The 27,909-nt window shown below is 41.5% G+C and overlaps 1 protein-coding gene and 1 long non-coding RNA gene across 4 annotated transcripts in view; one reads left to right on the top strand and one right to left on the bottom strand.

The window, feature by feature from the left end:
• Positions 1 to 27,909, bottom strand: part of LOC126508761 (uncharacterized) — a 355,346-nt gene that overhangs the window by 103,622 nt on the left and 223,815 nt on the right. The window lies entirely within an intron of this gene.
• The window catches only part of Pid1 (phosphotyrosine interaction domain containing 1), a 230,254-nt gene that overhangs the window by 93,513 nt on the left and 108,832 nt on the right, over positions 1 to 27,909 (top strand). For both annotated transcript variants that reach the window (XM_050154169.1, XM_050154168.1), the window contains exon 2: positions 19,643 to 19,789. In XM_050154169.1, the coding sequence (XP_050010126.1) occupies positions 19,643 to 19,789 (147 nt within the window). The remainder of the gene's footprint in view (positions 1 to 19,642; positions 19,790 to 27,909) is intronic.

Below are 27,909 nucleotides of genomic sequence, written 5' to 3'. Positions count from 1 at the left end.
GAACATCCTTCTGCTCCACCAGTCAAAGAATCTGCACCCCCCCCCATGCTTCCAGTGCATCACTCAATCTCTTCCAGATGCCCTTAATGCTCTATGACTACTTTCTGTCCACTAGCTGCTAACTTGACCTCCTGACCCAGGGTTAATTTTATTTAACTAATGCAAATGCAAACGCAGCCTTCACAGTGTGATTGAATATCCCCCCAACAATTGTTTGCTCAAGCTTTAGGCTGTGGGACATGTGAACATCAGTGAACAAAGTCTATTTCAGATGGGGAGGCAAATATGTAGTGGACCCATGTGAGATGGTTAACTTTGAGTGATGTCTACAAGCATGTTCTGGTTTTTGTTTGTTTTTGGTGTGTTTCAAATTAATCTCAAGATTGGTTACTTAGGGCAGCAAGCAATAATTTATTGTGCCAGAACCCTTCAGTTTGGACAGGACTCCCGAGTGCAGCTGAAGTAGTTCATTTGGAATCTGTGGTCTGTTTCAAGATCTGAGTTTCAAGAGCTTGTGGTGTTCTAGAGGAAGAGCGGCTTTTCAAAATGATTTTCTCTGGCTGTGAATTGGTTCTAGTGCTGGTTAGGACCTGAGATGGGCTATCCTGCTTAATCCCTATCTATGTCTCCCCCATGGGGATATTTTCATCACAGCATGGCAGCTGGATTTTCAGTTTACTGATTGAACTGGGATGGGGTCTTCTCTGAAAGTAGGTATATCAAATAAGTCACAGCTAAATTGACCTCTTTTCTCTTGTCTGTATAGGTTGTTATTTTAGTATCCATTGGTATTTTTCAGTGTTCCTTACTTGTATTGCTTTTTTGTCATTATTTAATGCACTTTCAAAGGGTATAAATTTTAGTGCTTGGTTAAAGATGAGAGGCATTTTGGGATTTATAATGGAAATGTTTGTAACATAGAAAAAACCATATGTAGAGTATAAATGTAGTGTTTCAGTTTCACAGGTGGTGAAGAGGTGGATGGGGGGAGAAGAGTGTCTATGAAGGCCCAACTGAAGGAACAAATCATATAAGGAACTTTGAGGAACAGTGCATAGATTTGTTTGTCCTTCTACAGAGCAGATTTCAATCTCAGCAGTCAAATGCCATTTTCGATCCTTTTTGACTTGAGGCTCTTTCATTTACCCTTCTTCTACAGCATCTTTCAGCTGATTGTAAGAGACCTGCTTCTCTTCCTACCTTATCTAACACAGAGATACTGGGGCTGTATGTCACATAGGTACAAAATGCCCCACAATCAATTTTTAATAGCCTGGATTAAAATGGAAGAAGAGACAGTGGGTGTGTCTTAGTTCAGGGGTCTTCCTCAAGTCATCCGTGAGATAAAGGATTGAGAGCAAATAGTTGCTTGTTCACAACAGGAAGCACCGTACAGATGAAGGAAGTGGATGGCGGGAGACATCATGAAATGGGTGCTGTAAAGCTAGCTGCTGTAGGGATGTGGGGAGTGCTATCTTTAGAAAATGATTCAGTAATATGAAAGGTAAAACAATAATAAACAAACAAACAAACAAAAACTCACCATCCCCAACTCAGAGCTAAACCAATGGAAGTGCCTGGTAGCTGAGGTGGGAATCTATTTTCTCATTTTTTCATCCATTGGTTGAGAACTCCAGGGATGTGAATTAAATTGTATATAAAAATTATAAAATTATCTATAAAAATAAACGTTCTTCTATGGCTTTGGAAGGAGTCTTAGGTGCAGGGGTGAGGGCATCAATAGTGCTGGCTCCATGCTGTCTTTATGCTTTGTAATGAAAACAACCTGAGAGATGAGGATGAATGACCTCTGAAAATGGGTGACTCTCAACTGCGTGTCCCTGGTTGAAGTGCTCCATGAAAACAGGAAGCACAGATGCCCCGTTCAACTTCCTGTGCCTCTAAGAGTGACTGACTCACTAAATAAGAGGATTAATGAATTTGGTTCAATAACCCACCATGGAAATTTAAGAGGTGTGTTTTTTATTGTGTCAATTCAATGGAGACTGTGCTGTGGAATAGACTATCTGTTTAACCATATAAAGATGTGTTGTATCTGTTTATATCATGTTTGCTTAATTGCGTAAAGTTGTTTTGCTTTTGTTTTTGCTGCATTTAACTATGTAAAGACGTGTTGCTGTTTTACCTTGTTTGCTTGCCTAAGGCACCTGATTGGTCTAAAAGAAGTGGAATGGCCAATAGCTAGCCATAGCAGGGATAGGTGGGGTTGGTAGGCAGAGAGAAAAGGAACCAACCAGCCGGGGTCCCGGCCAACCAGACCTGGAGGAAGCAGGAAAGCAGGATGGCCAGTATGTAGATGAGGTATATGGGCCTCAGGGCAGCAATAGATGAATAGAAATGGCTCGGTTTAAGTTAAAAAGTAGCTAGTTAGAAAGAAACCTAGGCTAAGATGGATCATTTGTAATTGATAAGAAGTCAATTCTTATTTGTTGTGATTTGGGGGCTGGTGGTCCAAGAAAGCTTGGCTACAGACATGACTGTTGGTAAAGAGCCCTGGCAGCTGTTAGGTATCCTTGGCCTTTCTAACCTCGTGGAAATCAACCAACGAACCACTAAGCAAAGCTGTCATTGCTGGCAGCCTAAGCTGCTTATTGAATCTTATTTATTTATTTATTTGTTTGTTTATTTATTTATTTTTGTGACCATGCAGCCTAGTTCATGCACACCTAGTTCACACCCTCAGGGCAGCCTAGTTCCACCCGTATCTAGTCTTGGATATTTAGATCTAGTTAGATTCAAGAGAAGTAAATAGAAGCAATATTGATGAATGATGATGACCAATGAATTATCTTTGCTTAGATGAACATGCAACCTTGGAGGGTCTATTTTTCGAGATGAACGGTGCCCACCACCTTTGACATGTTTTAAAATACTAGATGCCATTACATCAGAATGTCACTGCATTTGGAGAAAACGCTGAGAAATAGGGACCGCAGTTGCACTGAGGTCTTTCACAAGGGCTCTAATCCAATGTGACTACTCTCTTCACAGAGAGAAAATCTGGACACAGAGCCAGAAACAGGGAAGGTAATGTGCTAACACACGGGGAGGGGATGGGTGGGGGGGGGGAAGGACTGCACATTTGGATCAATGCAACTACAAACCCAGTTTTGCTAGGGACTTCTGATAGACAACAGCAGTAGGACGAGGCAGGGAAGGCTCGTTTGCTAGAGCCACACAGTGAGTATGTGTGGCTCTGCTGACACCTGCTCTCCTACTTCTAACCCCTAGATGGAGAATGTGAGAAAGTCATTGTTGAACCCAACCACTTCCTGGTGTTCCGCTACACAAGCTCTTTCCATGCCCCTCCCACCCCCTTTGCTAAAACCTTTTTCAATAGTTGTCTCCCCTCTTTTGACTTTCTGTGCCCTTCCTTTCACATGCTGCAATTGCCGATATGTCACGTGTACTTTGAGTCCTCCCTGCACCTCCTGCACACACTCCATTGGGAGGAAGGCAGAAAGCGTCCTTCTCGCGTGGTGCGCACTTCCTCATTTTCTCGCTACCTTGGTTTGAGCTTTTCACTGACATAAAGGGAGCTGTTTCTGTGGCTACAGCTAAGAAAGACTTGCTGCAGAGCAGCCTGCACCTTCTGCATGCTTCTCTGTACTACCAAAGAGCCTGCCTTGTCAGAGGGGATTTGTGAGATCTCATGTCGTAACCATTGCTTATAGTCCCCATGGAGCATTCAGTCAGGATCATCGCAGTGAGTCTGTGTGTTTGGTTGTAAATTTGGACCAAACACATTGTCAGAGTGGTTATGGAACAGGGCAACAAAGAGATGGAAGGGGATCAAGTGGATGGAGAATTGCATGTCTTGGGTGTTGTTTGCCTAGAGATACTCCTTTGGCATTCTGGTTGCACTCTTCCTGACTCCTGTGTTTACTTGCTTATTTATTAAACATTCACTTGGTGAAGATCGTGAGCTATTTTGTTCGGGACCAGCGAGATGAAAAGGAACCAGTGTGTAAACAGAACTGTGGGGTGTCTAGCCGTGAAAATATTAATTATTGTATATGTTAAATTCCAGTCACCAGGCAAGAAGGGAAGCTGGTTCTGCTTGGGCCACAAGGTGAGAGGATGCAGAGAAGTCTAATTAATGTGACGGCAATTGAGAGGACTGTCAGCAAAAAAGTAGAGTTGCTCTCCTGGAAATGTAGGCAACTTCTACTTTAAATAAAGGACCCCCCCACACACAAAGGCATTGTGTCTAGCAATTAAATCCTCCAGAGATGGCTTTGCAGAATCAAGCCCTCCCCTGAGCCCTTATCAGAGTGCACTCTGACTTGCCAAAGCTCTGGCATGTCACCCTCCTGACCACTTGAAGCCCAAGGACAAAATTTATTTTTAGTTTCCTTCCAAACTGCCAGAATGATGCTCATTCCTGCATTGCCTTGTATACAAGTCTCATCTAGCACAAACCAAGTGGAAGGAAAACCAAATGTGTGTAAAGAGAAACGTACTTGTGTTTATAGCACGTGTGGGCATGTGTGGAGTTCTGATGAGCGACAGGTTCACAGTCACCAGGAGACAAAGCCTTTCAGATCAGGATGTGAAGGTGCCCTTGGGGCTGTTCTTGGAGGGGACTGAAATGAAGTCTTTGGGGTAATGTGAGAAAGTGTATGAAATATTAAACTCATATTTGGCCTGATTTATAAAGCTTGCATTGGTTTTTGTCCTTTTCATTTAAAAAAATATATGTTTACTCAGATTTACCCTGAGTGTCTGCCTTGATCTCTCACTCTTTTGGAGGAAGATATGCACACTATGTTCTTTCTCCCTGCACCCTTGCTTTGATTGGGTTTTCAAAGGCAGCCTTTTGTTTGTGAAGCTCTCCTCTATCAAAGAATGTCACGGATGGGATCTACTTCATCTATGCCTCAGCTGCTATTGTTACAAATAACTTACATAACACTTGGCCTGAAATCCATGTGCAGTGGCTTTTTAAATGATAGGAAATGCAAACTAACAAAAAGAAGAGGGGAAAAAACTACAAGCAGTCCAACAACCTAGGAATAGTTCTTATTAATACGTTTGCCCCTGTGCTTCCAGACATTTGTAAAGTAGTTGTCTAGAAGGGAAATGATAAAGACTTGTGTGTCTGTTTCTGTGTGCATGCATATGTGTGTATGGGAATGTCTCTATGTATGTATGCTATGTATACTTGTGTGTCCAAATATGTGTGTCTGTGTGTGTCTACATATATGTCTCTGTGTATGTCAGTGTCTATATGCATATGTATGTGGGCACATGTGTATGTGTGTATCTCCCTCCGTGTTTCTCTCTCTCTCTCTCTCTCTCTCTCTCTCTCTCTCTCTCTCTCGTGTGTGTGTGTGTGTGTGTGTGTGTGTGTGAGTTGCTACTCTAGGTATAAAATGAGCTTATTTGGGATAGAAAATGTGTCTGTGTTGGTTTTGTTAGAGTATTAATTGGAAATGTAAATGCTATAACCGTTACATTGTATCTGACAGTTGATACAAAGTAACACCCACACACACACATGCACACACAAAGGCACACACTCATATCTTAGTTTTCTGGGAAAGGTATTTTTATGAGAAGGCAGGAAAGGCTCAAAGAAGATACAACCCAACCATAGTCAAATATTTTGATGTATAGTAGAGCTAGTATTTTTGGGAATTCTGATGCTTTCTAATTCAAGGTATAATTGCAATAACATCATAAAATCAGGTATGTTAGCCAGTTCTAAAGGATGGGGTGATAGCTTTTGGTCCTTCAGACAGAAGCATCAGAAGAGACATAGGAGGACATGTTGATTAAGAACTGAGGCAGCCATCAACTATCTGGAAAAATTCTTACATTTCAGCCACAGATGACCTCAGGGTTGGTCACTCACTTCTCTAGGATTCTCTTTTTTTCTCTGGAATGGAGGAGTTGCTAAGAGTCACTTAGAAGGTATTCTTAGTACTTGTAATTCCTCAAGAGAGTTGCAGGTCCCCAGACAAGTCAGCATTGACTTGGAGAGGAGGGTAAGGGTAATGTCTATGAGAAAAAGTGGTGTCGGAGAGAGGGTTGCTGACCACACTGGACATGGACTGGTATTCAGAGAGATATAAGTATCTAGCTGGAAAAAGTCAAGATTTAAAGGAACTGAGGTATAATGCTGATGTGTGTTTTAGGAAATTTGATGCATATGTTGCAAACATTTTTTTTGTGTGCTTTGTTTTTTAACTTAATAAAAATAAGAGTTTACTACTGGCTTCTGCCTAGGATATAGGAAGCTGAAAAAATAATTGCCTTCAACTTATTAACACAAAAAACATAGAATTGATGAAATCATAGCTTCTCTTAGACACGCAGAAGTATTCATCACCATCTATTCCATATAGAAGTTTCTCTGATGAGGGTCTAAATTACACTAATCTATCATCATAGGTTATTAGGAATACCAAGTCCCTTTAGCAGAATAATAGTAATAGGTTGTCACCTATGGCCTATGCTTTGGCTAGCCACAGGTTCTTGGATCCAATAATGGTGATAGATATGAATTTCAACTTATAGAGCAAGCCTAAAATCCAATCAGGAAGTTATTAGTTATGACATTTGTGCCACTGTGACAACCTGCAGGCATTCATTGTCGGTCACTATGGTTACTCACAGATGCATAAGATTGGTGACAACCTTTGCACGTCAGCAGTGTGCACAGCACCTTCCAGCAGCATGAACACTAGTTAGGAGGGATGAAGCTTCCCGGAGAGCACTAACTTGACATATTCTGTGACTTAAGCATGTGACAGATTCGGCCATACGGTCTTTCTGTCGAGTTCCATAGGGTAACCAAGAGCATTGAAAATAGGCTAATGTTTAGGGGTCCACTGGAGGACCCTGACCAACAAATACAAAAAAGTAGTACATTCTTAGTTCTGGGCTTTTTTATTTGTTAGTCTGTGGTGTCTAGTAGGGGCTTTGTAGCCCCATAATAGGGTAACTCTGTTTAAATTCTCTTTCTTCATGATCTTTAAGTGTTTCTAAATTCCTAGCTGTTATTATTTACAGTACCTCTGATTTGGGCTTATCTGTAATTTGTGAAGGTTATGTTCAGGCTATTAATTTAGATAATGAGGATCTTCCTGAAATGGTGCTGTGCCCTCATTATTGCAGTACATCGAGATGCAAGTTATGTCAGAATGTCTCATTGTGGAGGTGGTTGCCATGGTCACTGGTAGGTAATGTCTTCTAGGTTCTGTAGTTTTCTTTGTCGATACATTTGGGGAGATTTTTAAAAGCAATAGAAAGAAACTGATTTTCATCACATTGGCTCACTAATGACCCGTGTCTGAAAATTGTGGTTTTTGCTCAATGATTGCTTTAGACGTACTGTTTCATGTGTATTTGTAAAGTCTTGACTCTTATGTAGGACCAACTTTCTTCCTTCCCCTTGTCCACCTCTCTTTCTTTCCTTCCTTTCTCCTTCCCTTCCTCTCTTATCCCCCCAAGTTTGTCACCAAATCAGTATTATTTAGTGCTGTACATTGGTTTTTATTGTAGATTATTAATTATTTTTATTTCTGCTCCGATTCTCCCATGTTAGCCAATGAAAATGGCTCCAGCTAACTTCCAGGGCTCATTTGAAATTTTTCACATTTTTTGTGAGTACTTTTGTTACTGGAATTTTGGAGTCCTTAAATGGTCACCATCTGATACAGAGGTCATTTAAGAGTGGGCTCCAGTGGAATCACAAAGTTAGTTTTAATGGATTTTAAAGCCAAGAGAGCTTTGTAGTAAATGTAGCAGCTGCCTGGAAGGGAAAAATAAAGGTGAGAAGGAGAAAATCCATGGCTGGAAGGACATGGAGGCCATAACTCCCCTCAGTCCACCTGGGCAGGAACATGCTCTTCAACCCTCCTCTAAGCAAGTAACTCTTTCTCACTCGGGTTGGTGTATTTTGTTTAGACTGAATAGAATTTAGCTTACTGCGGTAGTTTGAATGTAATTGGCCCCCATAAGCCCATAGGGCATGGCATTATTAGGAGGTTTGGTTTTGCTGGAGTAGGTACAACAATTTTTGGAGGAAGTGTGTCACTGTGGGGGTGGGCTTTAAGGTCTCATATATGCTTAAGCCGTACATAGTCTCGGTTCACTTCCTATCACCTGTGGATCAAGATGTAGCTTCTTCTCCACTCTCAGCTTCTTCTCCTGCACTGTCTGCCTGCACGCTACCATGTCATATCATGATGATAAGGAGATAAACTTCTGAAAATGAAAGCCACCCCAATTGAATGTATTTCCTTTACAAGAGTTGTCGTGGCCACGGTGTCTCTTCACAGCAATAGAAACCTTAAGACAACTAGGCAAGCTCTGTGCTTTTATTTCTGCTTTCAAGTAGCATGGGTTAACAGGAATGAGAGCAACCTTCACTTTAAGTAATAAGACAACTTTGGAGAGTATGGAGCAACAATCTGTGAGACCCTGGCCATCTATCAACGAAGTGAGTAATCCCTCTAGAGAAACAACCCTATGAAAGCAGGTCACACTGCTGACCAGTTTATCGCCTTGCAGACTTTACTGTCCACGAAGGAGGCGAGCCCTAAGAGATACAACCCAGTGACACAGGGCACACTACTGGCCAGCTTACTGCCTTGCAGACCTTTGCAGGCCACAGTGCAGGGAGGTCAAGAACAGTCAGAGCCCAGTGCTCAGCATCCTCCGGCTAAGGAGACAGAGGTCAAACCTGGGGAAAGAAAGAAGAGAAGCGCACAGAGAGAAATCATTCTGTAAGGCTTGCAGGGACCCTCTTAAATATTCAGTTGAGAGCTGATCAGCATATGCATGAAAGGAAACAAACCCAGGCTGGAAAAGAACTGCTGGAAAGGATTAGAGATTGTACTTTCTGATATGCACGCAGAGCCTGTACAAACTGTCTGTTTATTCCTGTTAAGGTGGAAACTCGGGAGCCATAGAGCCATGAGTGCAGCACTGGGGGTGGGGGGAGCGTGTTAATAATTACGTAATAATTACAACTCAGACTGCTTACTACCCTGCTGCTCCCTGCAAGTCTCCGAAAGAAGATTCCAAAGGATCAACTTATTTTCAGGTCATTGCTTCTTTTGAGAGTTCTAAATCCCCCCACCCATTTTACAACTGGATCCAGGTTTCAGATTTTTTAAGCACAAACAAGTTTTAGTTCCTTAAACAAAGGGACATGTATCAACAAATACCCTTACATTTGGAGATGAGGGCAAGAATATGTACAGCCCCAAAATGTCTGAAGGAAAAATCCTGAAAACCCCCACCTCCCAATTCCAAGTCATGTCTGGACTTGCCCAAACTTGCTCAGTATGTCCAAAAATGATAAGATTGAACCTCATCCAGATAAAAGTATACTACTGTAACGTCTGCCTGCTTCACCAATTATGTTTGAAATGTCCTGACTGTTCCTGAAGTTTCTCTAGCTGGGCTTAAAAGAAGCCTGCGCGCTCCTCTCAGGGTTGTTGCCATTTTGTACAGCTGTTTGACCCCACGTGCTGGTATAGCAATAAATACTCTTTGTTCTTGCATGCTGTTTGAGTCTGGGGTCTTCCTTCAGCGTCTTCTTGGACTTTTAGATTATATCTTTTCCACTCAGATCTTCTTTATTACATTTTCATAATTTAAACATAACAATTTAATTCAGTTATGCTTGAAATTTCCTTTATGAGAGGGTAAAATTTTATTCTATGTTCCTGGTGTTTGTCAGTTTTACACCTGCAATTGCAAATTCAAGTGCTTTTAAGGGTCAACCAAGTAATGGATAGGAGTGAATTGAGGAAGACATAAAATGACTATTAAAAAGCCACTGGTACTTACTCTGGAAAAGAAATCTTGCCTTGGGGGTAAGGAGAGACTGTGGTCAATTACAGAGGAAAGCCCTGGGTCAGTAGAGGGAAAGGCAACAGCCAGCAAGAGCTAATTATTGCCTTGAGGGAATGCACATTGTTTTGCAGATCTGTTGATTTTTTAAGAGAAGTAGAAAGCAGATTTTAATTATATATCTAACAGTTTTTGTATAGCTTCAGATTTTAATCACAATGCAATCTTTAATTCAAATAGCATATAACCTACAGGCCAACTATGCCGCTTCAATAGTAGCTTATAACCCATGCTTAACAATAGAAGAACTGCTCACAATTAGAAGACTAGAAAACTAACTTTCACTCATAGAGAAATCATTTAGAAGGGAACGGAAATGAATTAGGAACACAGCATTATTTTTTGCTACTGATCTGAATGATCCATACTTACAATGACACATATGCTCATACACATATAGTCGGTAGACTCTCTTTATCTCTGGCGTCACTTTGTGTTGCTTCAGTCATTCACAGAAATTGTTGTGTATGTTGCTGTGAAAAAAAAAATATGATCAAAGCAACTGATGGAAGACAGGGCTTTTCTTTTGGATCACAGTTCAAGGTACAGTGTGTCATGTCAACAGGAACTTGTCACATTGAGTCTTCGGTCTGGAATCAGAGAACCATGATTATGCCCAGGCCTTCTGGTCCATTTTCTGTAGCCCAGGGAATGGCACTCATTGTTAGAGAGGGTCACTACTTATCAGTTAAACTAATAAACCTGATTTTTTATGCACATGCCCAGGGATTAGCTAATCTCTCACAACATAGCCTGGAAGGTCATTAGATCAGTGGTTCTCAATTTGTGGGTCCTGACCACAAAAGAGCATTGGGAAACATATATATTTACATTATGATTCATAACTGTAACAAATTATAGTTTTGAAGTAGCAACAAAAATGATTTTATGGTTGGGGGTCACCACAAACATGAGGAACAGTATTTAAGGGTCACAGCATTGCCAAGGTTGAGAACCACTGCTCTAGATGATTCCAGAATCTGTCAGGTTGGTAATTAATACTATCACAGACAGTCAAGAACAGACCAAACATATTAACTGGGAAATTCCAGAAGTAAAGAATAGATCAATTTTCACTCGTCTTTCTTTCTGAGAGGCATGGTGACTCTTAGTACGTGCATGAATGTGAACTGGCCTTTTGTGCTCTGTATACATAGAGTGCACACTACCCAACTGTTAGTCATTTGTGGCCACCTTGATCTTCAGTTTGACTGTGGGGGTGTGACAATCCTCTGATTGGCCACAGTCCCTCAGTTCAGCAGTTGCGGTACTGGCAGCTCAGACACACCAAGGAGAGAGGCAAGAGTGTTTCCAGTTAGTAGAAAGAGAAGTGTAGTGTCCTTTGAGATTATAACATCTTGTCATATCCATTTGTTTGTATTAATTATGAAGCTTAATCTCTTACTGTCCCAGTTTACAAATTAACTTCATGGTAGGTATGTATGTGAAACGAAAACCAGTTTATCCATGATTCAATTCCACCTGTAGCTTCATTCATCCACTAGGAATCTTGGGACGTATACCCTCCTGTGAATAAGGGAGGTCTAGTCCAAGAATTCAAGCATAATTTAATTAATATGCATACACATGTATACCTATGTGTGCATGTGTGGGTATATGTTTATTTATATATACACACTTGACATGGGCACATACAGTCATCTGTTCCCTGAGTGAGGGAGTCTCTTCTTGCTTAAGTGTTTTTCATGGCCTTGCTGGCTGGGCATGTAGATATTAATGTGTTTCTCAATGTACTTTCCTGAGTGAATCTGTGACATTGGAAAAATAAAAATGTTTATTATTACTGTGAATAAATTTGGATGTATAAATGCAACTATTTTCAGTTAGTTCATTGGTAGCCTGTCTTTAATAAACACAGACAAGCTTTTAAACATAGGGGTGTTTGAACAGACACTTTGAAAGTGAAGCCAGAGCTGTTTTGAGTATGACATTCAGTGGGAATGATTGACTTACAACACAAGAGTAAATGTCAATGTCTTGTAGGTCTTTCTTTTCTTAAAACAATGGTCTGACAGTCTACATTAAAATGCTAGTTCTTGCAGTCAAATGGCCCTATTTGTCTCCTAGATTAGGGGAGGTTTTCTAATCTGGATTTCTTTTCAAAAAGAGCAAATTAAATGTACAGACCAAACCCTTTGCATTCAAAATATTTAAATAAAAGTACAACTTCCTTTATTTGCTCTTCATTAGCCCCAATTATGTATAGATTATTTGTTATTTATTTAAAAAGCTGTTTTCCTTTTAGGCTTTTCCTGTGAACTGCAAGAACAAAATATTTGGAATTTGAAATTCATGCAAAAATAGGCTGAACATCTTATAAAAGTGTTCAAAGAGCATCACTGTGATTTCTTCTCTCTTATTTGTAGTCTGAATAGATTTTATCTGAAGGTACACAGGAGGGAGCCACCCTGGAGTGTCATTCTTCTTATGAGTGTTTTTGGCTGCAGTTCCAAGGACTGAGGATTTCAAGTACTTGTACAAATTAGCATTTGTTCAGAATATTGAAGTTTCCCATTTCTCTGATCTCCCCACTTGTTCCTTCTGGTCCTCTTCAGAACCTTTAGCATTTCAGAAGCTTGGTTAGGGCACTACTGGATTAGTGATGCCGAAGTTACAGCGGACTGCTAGGGGGCATCAAGAGGTAAGGTGAGAGTAATAGTAACATCAGGACTTCGTCCTAATTTGAAGATAGAGTTTTTGGAATCTTGTGAAAAAGGGGATAGAACTTGCCTTCTGGAGATGCTTTATGTTTTGGATACAGAATCAATACAAAGGTGAGATACATCCAATTTGAATTGGTAAAACATGTAAATCCCTGCCAGCAAAACTGTGAGAGATTAATGTCTGAATGGGAGCAGAAAGCGATGCCAACTGTAAAATTATACAGGGCACAGTGACGGCCCCATTCGCATAATGGGGTTTGATTTAGAGGCTCTATTTCGGGAACACTCATAAAGCACCAAATGCAGAAAACTGAGCTCTGCCTCATTTGTCCAGGGCAGTGCCCTAATTTCCCCCATTCTTCTCTTCTCCTTATGAATGAAAGACACATTTTCTTTACGGCGCTCTGGGCAGCTTTGGTTAAGAGGCAGTAGCCTTTCCAGGCTCCAGGCTGCTGTTCCTCTTGCGTGGCCTTTAGACAATGCTGCTGGATTGTGTGCTTGGAAGTTGCATTATCCTCATTGTGCCTGGTTAGCTGTGTGATGAGCCAGTGAGAGATCCCTTCCTGCTGTGTCCGGGTTTCGCATTCGAGAGTTGGCAGATTAGAGAACACAGTCTCAAGTGGAGGGCAAGGCCATGGAGTTCTGAAAGAGCTGGGGATCATATGTAGGTCTTCGTAATGTGGTGAAGTCCTTGTCATCAATCAGTTGTCATAGCTGTTACACCATGTGGCCATCACTTGAGACCTGGAGATTGCCTTACTGTGGCATGGTTCTGAGAACTTCATCTGAGACACAACCTTTGGATTATATGACTTATTTTGTATCATGGCTTCTTAGACACTTTGTACTTGGGAAGTAATTTTCGCAAGAATTTTTTTTGTGACTTCTGTGGATATAGGTATGTAAAATAGGCACAGAAGTCAACTGGTTACTGATAAAGCATAAATATCATTTTGAAATATTCCCTGGCAAACACAAAAAATTTATTAGTCATTATAGATGGAAACAATTTCATACAATAATGAAGTATTATTAGACATGCGCATTTATTTTTAATAAGTAGATATATCTTGACTGAATGTGTGTTATTGAAAACAGGGAGTGGCTTCAACATTTCTCAGTGTTTCTTGGTATTTCGATTTTATAATTGCCAATATTGAGAATGTTTTCATGAACATGTAGTACAAAATGGAAGAAATGCGTTTAAGGCCATTTTAGAAATTGTTGAAAATTCTGTTCTTGTTACAAATCAGCAACCCAAGCATTAATTCTAAAAGCACATATTCTAGTAGGAATCCTGAGAAGTGATTGTAGGTAGGAGAATATCAGAAGTTGTGCAGACTATCGTATCTCTATGAGAACAGAAAACTTTGAATGTACATCACAAATACTACAATCTGTTATGCATGAGAGTCTCTACTGTGAGCCCAGGTGTTTCGGGCAGTATCTATTGGTGTTACACAGTGTGAAGGTTTGTACAGGGTCAAGGGTACACGTTGTGTGTTTAGAACCAAGGAGTAATGAAATCGTGCTTCATATAGTAGACTGCTACCAGAAAGACCCACATTTCATTATATCTTTGAATTTTAATTAGGTTTTGATCACTGCTTTTTACTATTGCTACTTCTGGTGAACCCCACATGCAGTTAGCTGAACCGATATGAGGTCGCAGCTCAGTTTTTGAAGCAGTCAGTGTTTGAATTGTGAGTGGGTGCTTTATCATGGTGCCTTGACTTTTCAAAGAAGTATGAGATTCTTTTTTTTTTTTTTTAAGATAGCATGTTTGTGTTTTGATGGTTTATAAATGTAATCTCATACTGGCCTTCCTAGGGCTGCATTTTATTTTCATGAATATATTTATTTTGTTCCAAATAGTTTGTAGTGGGTTATTTTGTTTGCAAGGAACAGGTATCTGGCTTAAGCCCACTAAAGCAGGAAAAAGAATATATTAATTCATATTATAAGAGCATCAGACACATCTGGAGCTATGGGCTGAAGGATGCCAACGGGCTGTCTCTCCACATCACAGATTTTCTGTTCTCTAGGCTTTTCAGTCTAAGACTGGCCTTGAAGGATAAGGTTACATTGCCAATCTAGCAGCCATATTTGTTAATCTCTTAGAAAAGATACAGCCAACCTTGAGTTTCCTATAAACCAAGACTCTTAGATATGGCTATGTGGTACTCAGTCAGCCTATGGCATACACATTTTCCTAAACTGAGGGTATAAATATTTGTGAAGTTTCCCCTAGGAATGGAGCAGCCAAGTGCTCTTAGCAAAAATAGCTCCTACGCTTGCAGTTAGGTACCTAAGACTTAAAATAGCAAGGCCAAAGTTAGATTTAATGTTAATTTACCATAAGAGATGAATCCCAGCAGACATAACAGCTCATCGAGCATCTACATTATTTCCCCTCTTTATCTTCATCTTTTTCCATAGGAGGCAAAGAGGACAAAACTATTAGGAGATAGAATTTCTACTTAAAGAACCATGTTCTCTATTTCATTTTATTACCATAGCTTTTTCAATCTGTCTTGAAGAGGTCACCCAGGCCTGTTATTTGTCTTGTGATTTGAGTCTCTACAAACTTCTAGGAGCCTCCAAGCAGAGACTGACATTTTATTTCTTCTGTTGTGCTGACCCCATATTCATCTGAGCACAGCTACTCAGGAGGGATGTGTGGCATGGATCAGTGTGTGACGGTTTGACCTGAGTCTGGCTGGCTATGTACGCTCCGACTGAAGAGTTAGGGGGCTGAGGTTGCACAGCACAGCGTGCTGAAGTTATTTTCTTACTCCTATCTTTGTCTTTCCTACCTTAGTGTATGTTTGAAATTTTTATTCATGTATGTGTATCAAATGAGTGCAGGTGCCATGGAGGCCACTGAGGTCTCAGATCATCTGGGGCTGAGTTACAGGTGTTTGTGAGTCATGATGTGCGTGCTAAGAGCTGAACATGGGTGCTCTGGAAGACCAGCAAGCTTGAGACCGTGGCTTCAATCTCCAGCATCCCAAAATAATGATAATAAGACTTAGGTGGTGTGTGTGTGTGTGTGTGTGTGTGTGTGTGTGTGTGTGTGGTGTGAATTCTCTGGTTTGGTGGGGCATTTGCAAGCACTCTAAATCACTGAGCCATCTCTCTAGCCTTTGGATTTTCTTTTTACCTGTTCATTTCTTTTATTTTGCTCTCTTGCCAGATAGTCACAGGTCAGCACTGGGGCCTTTTGGCAACCTCTAACCTCCTGTGTGTTGTGACTGAGCCTATAGCTGTGGGATTTGGTCCTATGATGATGGCAGTAGTGACCTGACCACAATCGCAGTAGTTCTAGGTAGTGTGACTGTCTTACTTTCCTGAAAGGGAACCCACATTTAGAATCATTTTAGGAACTTCCTGTGTGTCAGGAGTCAGAATGTGACTCTTTGGACCAACGGCTTCTGGGAGCTCCTGGAGGCTCACTGCTCCATGGTAGAAGAGATTGGCGGCGACAGATCCCCTCCCCCACTGGACACTTGATCTTTGGAGTGTCTCTTCTATTTATCTTCCTCATCTTTCCACCCTAGTTTCTTTCTCACAAGCAGTTTCTTTTTCTGCTCATTCTCTTGCTCGGTGACCCTCATGGCGGTCTTCAGATAGATGACTTGTACCACACTGCAGCCCCAAACACTACACTTCCAGTGGACAGAAATCTTCAAGGAGCCATACAGAGGCTTTCAGCTTAACATGAAAACTTCTTCCCCTCCCCTCCGCTCCCTTCCCGTCTTCCCCTTTTCTCCCTTCCCATCTGTCGAACACTCTAGGTAATGTAAGGACAAGCCTCTTCTCCTTACATTACCTAGAGATTAAAACTATATCAGAACCGGTCATTTTGTTTCTTAAAAGGTGGTTGCATCCTTTAAGTTTCAAGCAGAGACACAGAACTAGTAGCATATACAGATCCTCCATGGAGGAACTTGCATGTTCATCATGGGCGCTGGCTAGGCAAGCCTGAAGTTGAGACTGTAGGCAGGCTATCAGGAGGAAGAGGCTAGGACTCCCGGACTTGGGTCTAGTCCACAGTGGAAGTATTCTTTCTCATCGGAGAAGCCTGAGCTCCAGTCTTAAAAGTCTTTTAGTAGATGGTCCCACCTGAATTATCTAGAACAGTCTCCCTTACCGCAAACCTTCAGTCCTGTCTGCAAAACACTACCACACCAATACCCTGGTGAATGTCAGGTTCAATAACTGGGCACTGTGGTCTAGACAGTGGGCACATTTGATGACTCCTAAAATACATACTTCGACATGCTATGAATTCCCAAACCTTTGTACTTTTACATGAGTTATATGAGGTAGTTAAAGAACTGTTTGGGACAGTTTATTCTTAATATATAAATAAAATAATAGGAGGTCCTGGAAAGACAACCTGGTACCAAGATTAGTCTATGACCTCTGATTAGAGGTCATTGCTTTAAATCTGTGTTTGCATTTTTCTTTCATCCATCAGTTTCCCTACCTTCCAGAATGTTCCTTGGATCTCTGTGCTTAGTGAGGCACCATTTTCGGTGCCTTTGCTAGTTCATGGGATTAAAGAGCCTGGGCACCTGTGGTTCTTATGTTTTGATAATCAAAAACAAGTACACGATTTTATAGAGATGATAAGGTGTGGTGAATGGTAAGGACAATAAAGGAAGGGGAGGGGGAGACAGTGCAGAGCATGTGTGTGCTCAGCTATCTACACAATGTGCAGGCTCCAGTGCAAAATGCAAATTCAGTGTCTCCTAATCAGAGCATAGGAAAAAGACAAAGCTTTCTGCTTGGCTCACGAATCTCTTTCTGAGAACGTCCTAGTGGTTTCTTATCATTGTTTACTATTTAATTCTTCTCCAAGGAAGAAAAAAAGAACATAAGCTTTAGATGACTGACCTGAGTTTCTGTGATGCTATGCTCACCTTCGGTGCAACAGGGTAACAGCCCGTGCAGTTGATGTTTCTTAGTTGAGCCTGTGGTTTGCTTTTATTCAAGGGATGAAGGTGCTGCATGAGGCTGCCCTGCCCATTTGGATTTTATTTCTTGATAAATGCATATCATGCTTTGCCTTGGGCCAGGTAATGAGCAGGGAAGGACCACAGAGGGCAGTGACTGTGGTTGTTCCACCTCCCCTTTTCCTCCTCTGCTGTTATTGCGGTGTAGGCTGTTGCCCGATACAATGAAGTGGTGCCAGGGAAAGCATAGGCGAGGAATCTTGATGGCTTGTTTTCCTGGAACACAGCTGACTTCACACTTGAAGACTTGAAGACAATTCTGACTCCTAAGGGTGGCTTCTTGGGCTGTTTGTATCTCTGCTTCCTTGGTCATAGGCTTATAATACTTATTATTATTCTTATACTTATTTTATACTCACTTTGACTCTTGATACATTCTAGGTACCTGGTCCCAACAGAATTCTTAGTCATGGGTCGTCACTGACCCAACTGATAAGTGAGGATTGAGGAGGTCCCCGTTGTTACTGTTTTCTGAATGACCGTGCTCCACCCTGCCATGGGTGTCACTTGAAAAATATAAATCTAAAGATGCAGTTGTTAAGTATTTTGAAATAAGAATACTAACCCAAGCAAGAATTCCTGTAAGGGTGTGACTCTCTTGAGCATAGGGTTCTGTGTTTTGCACAGCTTGCATGCCCATGAAGTTAGAGGTGTGTGTGTGTGTGTGTGTGTGTGTGTGTGTATACATGTGTGTATACACTTTTAGACAATACTGCTCGCAAGGATACATGGCAAAGGCTTTTTATAAAAGTGGGGAAGCCAGCTTTCCAGATACCTTGGGTGGAAGTGCATGTTTAGAGGTTCCAGGACACACGTGTCTCTGGTGTATTCTCAAACACTAAGGAGGCTGTGGTGGCTGGAACCATAATTGAAAGCCTGAAGGTGAGAGATGGAACCAGAGGGACAGTAGGTCTCTGAGTTATGAATAACTTTAGCAACTAAATAAAGGCTTTTCTTTTTTTTAAAAAAATGAAGAAATGAGGATGCTTGGGAGAGTTTTAGTAAAAGCATGGCATACTATACCATAGATGAAGTTTAGAAGAATCTCTTTGGCTTCTGTGTGGTGATACTTTTATAGGAAGAATATTGGGAGTGAAAGAAACACTTTGGATGCCATGACAATGGTCTAAATGAAGATAAAACCTGGGGTTGGATGGTTAGTTTTATTGCCAGTTTGACAGGATCTAAAGTCATCTGGGAGGAGGAAAGCTCAGCTGAAGAGGTGCCTCAACCATACTGGTCTGTGAGAAATGGTCTTGTTTAATGAATGATTGATGTGGCTGGCATCATTCCGGGGGTAGCTGGACTTAGCAAGTGATTAAGTCAGTAAGCAACATTCCTCTGTGGTTACTGCCTACAAATTTCTGTTCTGAGTTCCTGTCCTGACTTTCCCGAGTGACCTGGAAGTGTAGGCTGAAATAAACTTTTTCCTCTCAGAGTTTCTTTTGGACAGAGCATTTTATCACAGTGACAGAAATGAAGCTAGAACACACATACAGCAATGGTCAAATACAGCCACATTTAGAACGGTTTTCAAAACTGATGCATTGGGCTGCCTATTAGTCCTGGGATCCTAGAGTCCTGGCTGGAGAGAACAGAGAAGAAGAGCCCACTGAGCAGAAAATTTCCCAAGGTCCTACAGATGGCTCAGGAGAGAGGTTACATGGGCTCTTCCATTGAACCCTTTATTGTCCTTCCCTGAGCATCCTTCCAGCAGATGCTGAATCTACACAGATCATGTCTCTAGGAATCCATACACATGATACCTTGGACAATCTTTTCAGATGATCAAATCCCGGGTGAGGTGATGCCACCATGTACTTGTGTCTTCATGTCTCTACTGGGGACTGACTGTTCTCCACAGCTTCATTTTAGCCTAGTCTTCACAGGATTTTGCCCACTCAATTGAGTAAATATCTCTTGACCTCACCTTCTCCAACAAAATTATCAAGACAAAGCATTTGCTACTAAGTTTGACATGCAATTGAATCATGATACATATCCAAGTGATTTAACTCTCTTGGTTTGTTTCTCTGCGTTTTTTAGCACTTCCAGACCATGCTGAAGTCTAAATTGAATGTCCTGACACTGAAAAAGGAACCTATGCCAGCGGTCATCTTCCATGAACCGGAAGCCATTGAGCTGTGTACCACCACACCGCTGATGAAGACGAGGACTCATAGTGGATGCAAGGTACCAGACATGGGGCCAACAGTGTTTCTCTTGGTGGGACAGACACAAGCATGCGTAACATGAAGGTCTTGTTTCTCAGTGGTGTTCATGCTTCAAGAGCAAAAATATTGCATGACTAGCAAGCATATTGAGTGGTGTTAGTTTGAACTCACATCCTGGTTTTTCTCTCAATAATAGGAACATTCTTCATCATTTGGGGGATACCCCTCAACCATATAGGTTTTAGTATGTGTGAAAAAATAGTATTCTTATTGTTCTTTCAGTGGTTGTGAGGAACTTTAAGTTTCATAAGGGAAATTTTATTTTTTTTAAGATTATTTTTCTGTGTGTGTGTGTCTATGTATGTGTGTGCATGTGTGCATGTAGATGCTCATTTAATTGAAGAGCAGGTAGAACCCTAAGAGCTGGACTTTCAGACAGTTATGAGCTTCTGGATATGGTGCTGGGACCCAAACTCCAGGCTTCTGCAAGAGCAGCAAGCTTTCTTGAGCGTTAAACCATCTTTCCTGTCCACAAGGGGTTTTGTCTCTCATGGTAGTTCTCCTTTTGTATTTACAATCTGAATAAAACAATATCTTAATAATCTGAATAAAACATATCTTAAAGAATGAAAATACCCAACCCAAACCAAAGCAAAACAATACTTGAAACTTCCCAAGTCTCCTTGGGTGTTATTTTGCATTTTTCTTTGCTTCCGCTCTCAGATTTTATACTAAATATTCATGCCTCAGAATCTGTTAAAAACAAAAGCACCCTTTTTCATTTATGCAACTACAACCCTGACATGGAAACGAAACTAGAAACAAAATATCCAATTATGGTAAGTTTTAAGGTTTTTTTCCCCTCATATCCTATTTTATTTTGCTTGAGTTAGTGAATATAGAAATAAGTTTAGTGATAACAAAAAAAATATGTTTCATGCATATTTGCCCTCAGGAGCTTGTTTAGGGTGGAGAAAACATAACAAGGAGAAGAGAAAAATGCGCATTTGCTTATAATATCTTTTAAAAACCTCTTGGACCCACCTTCCTCCTCACTTCCTGTCGGAGAAGCAGGTCAGGTTTCTTGTTGTTGCATAGCTGCGGTCAGGTTGGAACCTGCAGCAATCTGGGGTGACAGTTGTCGCACAAACCCTCGCACATCCTTTCTTTCATTCCACGCATACTTACTGCCTGCTCAGAGCCTGCCAGGCTCAGGGGCAGAATGTGGACAAGAGCCACAACGTCTTTATGGAATTTTAGCTGCTCCTTGTGAGTCTAGGGAGGAGAGAACACATGTGCAAGCCATTGACTGGTGAGAGCCAGTTTGTTAAGAGCTTCTGGGACACTTTCTTCAGGTAAAAAGAACAAGGAATGCTGAGTCTTCGAAGTGGATGTGGGCTTGTAGTCACTTTAAAGGGAAAGAAATAGGCCAGTGAATTTGGGAGGCTGAGGAAGATTTGAGCGGGGTGGTCAAGCTAAGCAGAGTTTTATGGCCATGCCAAGGAGTTTCGATATTGTTCTAATTGTAGCAAGGATTTAGGCAAGTTAAGACTCCATTTTTAAAAGGGTGTCTTTGATAGGGTAACTCTCCTTTCCAAGAATAGTTGACTAGAGGGAGAGAATTATAAAATGGCCTTGGGTCTGTCATGTGTAACACTGGTGAAGAGCCAAGGAACTAGAAAAATACTGACCTTTGGAAAGTAACTGGAAATAAGTTCATGTGTACCCTTTGGAAAATGTCCTCTTGTCATCTTGAGTTCCGCTCCTGTTAGAGAAGATGATGACTTGAAGCACATGGGGTTGAATGTAAGGAGGACAGCTTCATTTGATGGAGTCCAAAGTGTGCGCTTAAAATGCAAGGGAGAGTTCAAAGAAGCTTCAGAAAGAAGATGGTGTACTGGCATTGCTCTTTTAATCCCATCACTCTGGAGGCAGAGGGAGGCGGATCTCTGAGAGTTCAATGCCAGCCTGGTCTACATGGTGAGTTCCAGGGCAGCCAGAGCTACATAGTGAAACCCTGGCTCAAAAACAAGACAAAGAAGCCATAGCAAGCTCATCCAGCTATAAAAGGGTGTGTGTGTGTGTGTGTGTGTGTGTGTGTGTGTGTGTGTGTGTGTTTGACAGGGAAACAGGGTAATAAGGAGTAGGGGGAAGAGGGAGGAGAGAGAAAGGGAGAGGGGTGACAGGAAGGAAGCAGAGAAGAGAGGTGCGGTCATTTTCTAGGGGAATAAAGAAATCCATGAAAGCTTCATTTTTCTGAAGAGTGTATAGAGTTCAGTATTCATCTTTTTCCCACGTACAAGTACTGCCTTCAAGCTATTCTCATTTATTTTACTTCGGAAAAGATATTGCGGATCTAAGGATCTGGGGAGATGGGGACCTGGCAAGGTGAAAAGATAGTTCAGTGGTTACAGAACACTTACATTTTTGTGGAGATCAGAATTAAGTGACCAGACTTAGGTTTTTGGTGCCCAATTCAGGTGGCCTTCAACCACCTGTGACACTAGCTCTAGAGCAGTGTTTCTCAAACTGTGGGTCATGACCCCTCTGGGGGATTGAATGACCCTTTCACAGGGGTTGCATAGCATATCGGATATCCTGCACAGCAGATATTTACATTATGATTCATGACAGTAGCAAATTACAGCTATGAAGTAGCAACAAAAACAATTTTATCATTGGGGTCACCCCAACATGAGGAACTGTATTAAAGGGTCGCAACATGTGGAAGGCTGAGAACCACTGCCCTAGGGGATCTGATGCCCTCTTCAGGCACCCACAGGGACCTTCACTCACAAATGCAATGCCCATTCATAGACACACACACACATATACACATGATTTTTAAAAAAGAGATTAAGAATAAGAGCGTAGGCAGGGGCGCTTGTACATTTCCGGCTGCTATTGATAGCTAGTTCTTATATCTTTGGTTAACCCATTTTTATTAATCTGTGTATTGCCACTGGCTTTGGCCTACTAGCAAGGTTCTAGCGCATCTGTCTGCAGTAGTGGCTACATGGCTTCTTATGACTCCGCTTTCTTTCTTCCAGCATTCAGTTTAGCTGCTCCTCCTCTCCCCCGCCCCACGCCTAGAATTACTCTCCCCTATCAAAGGCCAAAGCAGTTTATTTAGTCATTAACCAATAAAAGCAACACATATACAGAAGGACTTCCCACATCAGAAGAGGATTTCAGGTATGGATATTATGGGGCATGTGTACTGACAGTGTCCAGGTATCAGTGTGTTTGGCTAGCCGGACGAAGAGAAGTTAGCTGTGATTTCAGCTGAATTCAGGAGGAGTTTCTGTAGCCAAGGTGGAAGACATCCCATTAGACCATCAAAGAACTGTGTGAACTCTGCATCCTTAGAATTGGTGATGATTTAAGGGATAGATGCTGGCACTCCTAGAATCAGGGGTCAGGGCCAGCAGCTCTGCATGTCCCTGAGCATTTCCATTTTATCTGACCGTTCTGCCCTAAAGAAGAAAGCCCTCAACATGTGATTCTCAGACTGAACGCTATTGACTTATTACCCCTAAATTTTAACTGGAAATATGCTGCAACTGCCTTTTTCTCCCCCCCAATGACAATGCCATGCTTGTTTTCAAAGTCATATTCCTTTGTTTGTTTTTTTAAAGGTTAGACCTTGGAAATTCTGACATTTCTGTTAAAAAATCCCCAAACCTCCCCCTTTCTCCTCCCCAGTCATCCTCAAGAACAGAGTCCACTGTTTCCTCTCTTTTTTCGCCAGTGAGTAACTCAACTCACAAGACGCCAGCTGCAGAAGGAGCTCTCTCTCAGACTCGTGAGTCCTAGGAATAATGAGCATAATGTAATGCTGGCCCAGCTGCGGGGCCAGGGTTTGGGGACCCCCGTCTTTACACAGAATTGCTTCTTCTTCCCTAATAGCTCCCAAGATGAACTTGCATAACTTTTACTTTGGGAAGGAAAAGAGGCAGGAAGAATCAAACGGGAGGGGGAGTTGAGAATGGGTGAAGGTTAGCATCATGAGACCCTTGCTCATCTTGGATAGCCGGATTCCCTCTGATCTGTATTCTCAGTGGGTCCTGGAGAGATTGCTCTGCCAGGCTATTCATGTTTCGGGCAGCTGGGTCTTTGTGTGTTCTCCTCTATTGCTGCCACTTTTTTTTTCCTTTAGTGGAGTTTTGTTTCTTTTTTTCTTTTTTTCCTTTTCCTTTTCTTTCTTTTTTCTTTTATTTTTTTTTCTTTTTTAACAAGATAGCCCATTGTATCCCCTTAGGACTCTCACTGGAGGTGCTTTGAGCCTCATAGGCTATGTGTAGTTCTGCAACTGGGTAACTACTTGCTGTGCCTCTCTCTTGCATGATGAGATTCTGGGTGTCTTCACCTTTTACCACACATTTGTTCAATCAGCACAGAGTGAAAGTTCACTGAATGTGGGAGTCATGGAGAAAGGGATTGTAGGAAATGCAGTGTACAAACAAGCAGAGGAAATACAAGTGTCCAAGTAAGATAATCTCAAGTATGTTTTCTTTCCTGTTTTATTTCTTGTAAAAGGTCTTCTTGATCCTCATGGTGTGGTTACTGTTTACTTTCTTATAGAGAATGTGTACACACATGTGTGTGCAATGCCTAGCATGCAGAAGTCAGAGAACAACTTCTTGGGAGTCAGTTTTCTCCTTTCTACCACATGAGTCTAGGGCTTGGAAGCCAGGTTGTGTCTATCTTGGCAGCAGGTGTCATGACCTGCTGAGCCATTTCAATATTCCAATCACAAGGACTTTTAGAAACGTGTATGTATTTCAGAATTCCCAGTTCTTCTTCCCAGGAACTAAGCTTTAGGGCTGGAGAGCAGAAGCCTGCCCTCTAGTCTACCATGAAATTTACCTGAAGGTGTGCTGTTTGGTGCTTGAGAATTTTGCCCACAGAGCGGTGTGACAGGGGGTAATATAAATGTAAGTAACCTGAGCACTGACTGACTGGCAACTGACAAAGCAAGGATGAGAAGTCTAGGGTCTGGGATTTCTGCACGCACTTGTGGGCTCTAGCCTCTGCGTGTCCTGGCCTCAAGGGGGTGCTGTCCTACTTGGCACAGACTCACTTCCAGGTCCACTGCCCTCAGTTCTGGAAAGTGGATTAAAGGAGAGATCATGTTGATGTGGTGATGGTGATGTTGATGCTGATGCTGATGAGCAGCGATTAAAAACACTAATGCAGGAATTGCGATCCTGGAGAGCAGCTGGTTGGTTAACACTTCTAGTGTGTTTACTGTGTCTATGCTCCTTTCCTGGTTCAGAACGGGTTCACCCTCCTGACAACTCAGTGGGTTCAGGGCCGTGTGCACCACCGTACCACAGATGAGCTAGTTGAGGCAAGAAGATATTCCTTATCCTGTCTTTGGCACTCAGTGAATAACTGGCAGAATTCAGGTTTGTTCCAGTGTCTCTAGTAACAGACTCCGGTGCTTCTTCACAACTAGGCTAGTGGCCACACTCCTCCACAGATCTCCTTTGAAACTGCTTGACCCTTTGTACATCAAATTTGAAATCACTTCTTTGATACGTAGCTAACTTTCTACATGACTTAGTGGTCAGAGACAGGGTAAATGTTTATTATGGATATTTTTTCTGTTATGTTTACAGAACTACAATTTTAATTATAAAATTTTATTGGGTACTATGTGCAATGATCAAATCATATTATTTAGCATTTCCATTCACATAAAAGTAAAAAGTTATTTGATGTGGGATGTTCTTTATATATGCGTTTCTTTTATTGCTTGATGTATAAAGCTATTTTAGCCAATGGCTTAGCAGAGTAAAGCCAGGTGGGAAATCCAAATAGAGATAAAGAGAGAAAATAGGCAGAGTCAGAGACACCATGTAGTTGTTGAAAGATGCCACAATATTACTGGTAAGCCACATCCCTGTGGCAGTACATATATTAGTAGAAATGTATTAATTTAAGAGCTAGCGAGGAATATGCCTGAGCCATTAACAAAGCAGTGTTGTGATTAATATATTTTCTGTGTGATTATTTGGGTTTGGGCAGCTAGGAAATGAAAATGCAGTCTCTGTTTACAGTTATTAGCACAAGAATTGCTCAAACATATGCAGTATTATGTAGACTTCAGTAATTATGTATGCTATGTACTGGTCAAATCATGCTAATTAGTGCTCTCAGCTTTTTGTCATTGCTGTGTGTTTAGAGCCTTTTAAGGTTGCTCTAATATTTATCTGTGAAGTATGTGACCGGTTACTGTGCACTAGAGCCTCTGCACTGTTCTCTGCACAGCAGAGTTGATTACTTCTGTCTGTGCAGAGTTGATTACTTCTGTCTGTGTGACTGCTTTCCCACCTTCACTGTCTCATCTCACCCCTGCACCCCCAGCCTCCGGAAACCACCATACATCGCCACAATTCATTATGTTTCAACAATCATATAAGTATGTTGGTTTTCCATTGCTGTGACAAAATATTTGATATTGACAACGTGGAAAGTGTGGTTTGGGTTCATGGTTTCAGACCAGATTGCTTGTCCCTGTTACTTCATGATTGTGGCAAAGCTGAACATCATGACAGGACAAGCATGTTGGATTGAGAGGTGGAAGAGGGGAAGGAGAAGGAAGAGAAGTGAAGGAGCCATATTTCCAGCATTTCCCAAGAGCATGTTTGCCCTCTGCTACCTACTTCCTCCACCTATGGCTTACCTACTAATCCCTTTACCACCTCCTGATGATGTCCTTACCTGAGACCACACATTAACACATGGTCACTGGTTGTCATTTAAAATCTTAGCCACGAGACTGGGAAGGTACCTCAGCTGCTAAAGAGCATGCTGAACACGTATGAATTTGGATACTCAGCACACATGTTTAAGAGAGGATAGCTGCTGAGAAAGAGGGATCCTTGAAGCTGAATCACTGAGCTTTAGGTTCAGTGAGAAACCCTGAATCAAAAGAAAAAAAATATAAACAACAATGGAAGAAAAACACTCGATGTTGATTTCTAGCCTTCATATCTATGTGTACACATGCATATCTGTATGAACATATGCATACATTCACACACACACACACACAAAGTAGTGAACCCACCAGACACTAGCACCACATACACCACACAGAAAAATTTAAAAATCTAAACCATAACGATGGAGAACATATATTTTCATCTTTCTGTTTCTTACTTATTTTACACAATAAACACCCCCAGTCCCATACATTTTGCCTCAAAAGATAGCATTTTATTATTTTATGGTTGAAAAGCGTTCCCTTTCCTCCATCTGCCATATTTTATTTACCAGTTTATCCATGTTGGGCAGCTAGCTTGATCCCTTATCTTAGTTGTCATTGGGACAAGTGCAGCAACGATATGAGTGTGCAGGTCGCTCCTTAAGCTGCTGATATCATTTTCCTTTTTACCCACATCCAGAAGTGGCTGTCTCCTAAGGCAAATGTGCCTTCTGTTTCTTAGGACTGTTCATACAGTTCTCCAGAACAGCTTGCTACTTCCCATTTCTGCTCACAGTGGAGAGCTGTCTTTCCTCCACATCCCTGACAGCATCTTTGGCTTTTAGATCAAAACCATTCTAGCTGAGGTGGGGATCCATCTCATTGCAGTTTGGGCTTACATTTTTCGTTTCTCAACTGCTAACAGAGTTGGTCAGAGTTTATGAAATTGTTTACCATGCCACTATCTTCCATGGAGATGTATTTATTTATATCCCGGCTCCATTTTTAAAGTCAGATTATTTGGGGTTTCTTTGTTCAAATTGCATTTAGTTCCTTATGCATCTGTTCTGCACACCAACCCTCTGTAAGAGGAATGTTTTGAAACATTGTTTCTCATTCTGTAGGCTGTCTCTTTACTGCTTGGTTTCTGTGTTGTGCTAAGTCAGAGGCCAAAGACACAGAACTGAAAGCAAATAGAAAGAGTGGGTTATCTGATGGTCATGCTTATCTAAGGGTGCAAAGCTCAGGAATTTATCTTATTTAATTGGCATAGAATGCTCTCTCTTTACCTTTTTTTTTTTTTTAACAACAATCAAATGGCTGCTCCAAACTGTCTGGCTCCTGTTCCAGGGGACCTGACACCTTCACACAGACATACATGCAGGTAAAACACCTAATGCACATAAAATTAAAAAAGTAAATAA

The sequence above is a fragment of the Alexandromys fortis genome, unplaced genomic scaffold (assembly GCF_014885135.2).
Source record: "Alexandromys fortis isolate MF-2015 unplaced genomic scaffold, M_Fortis_MF-2015_v1.1 scaffold_40, whole genome shotgun sequence".
NCBI classification, from domain to species: domain Eukaryota; kingdom Metazoa; phylum Chordata; class Mammalia; order Rodentia; family Cricetidae; genus Alexandromys; species Alexandromys fortis.
The sequence above is the reverse complement of the archived record's forward strand: the minus strand, read 5'-3'. Positions and strand labels throughout refer to the sequence as shown.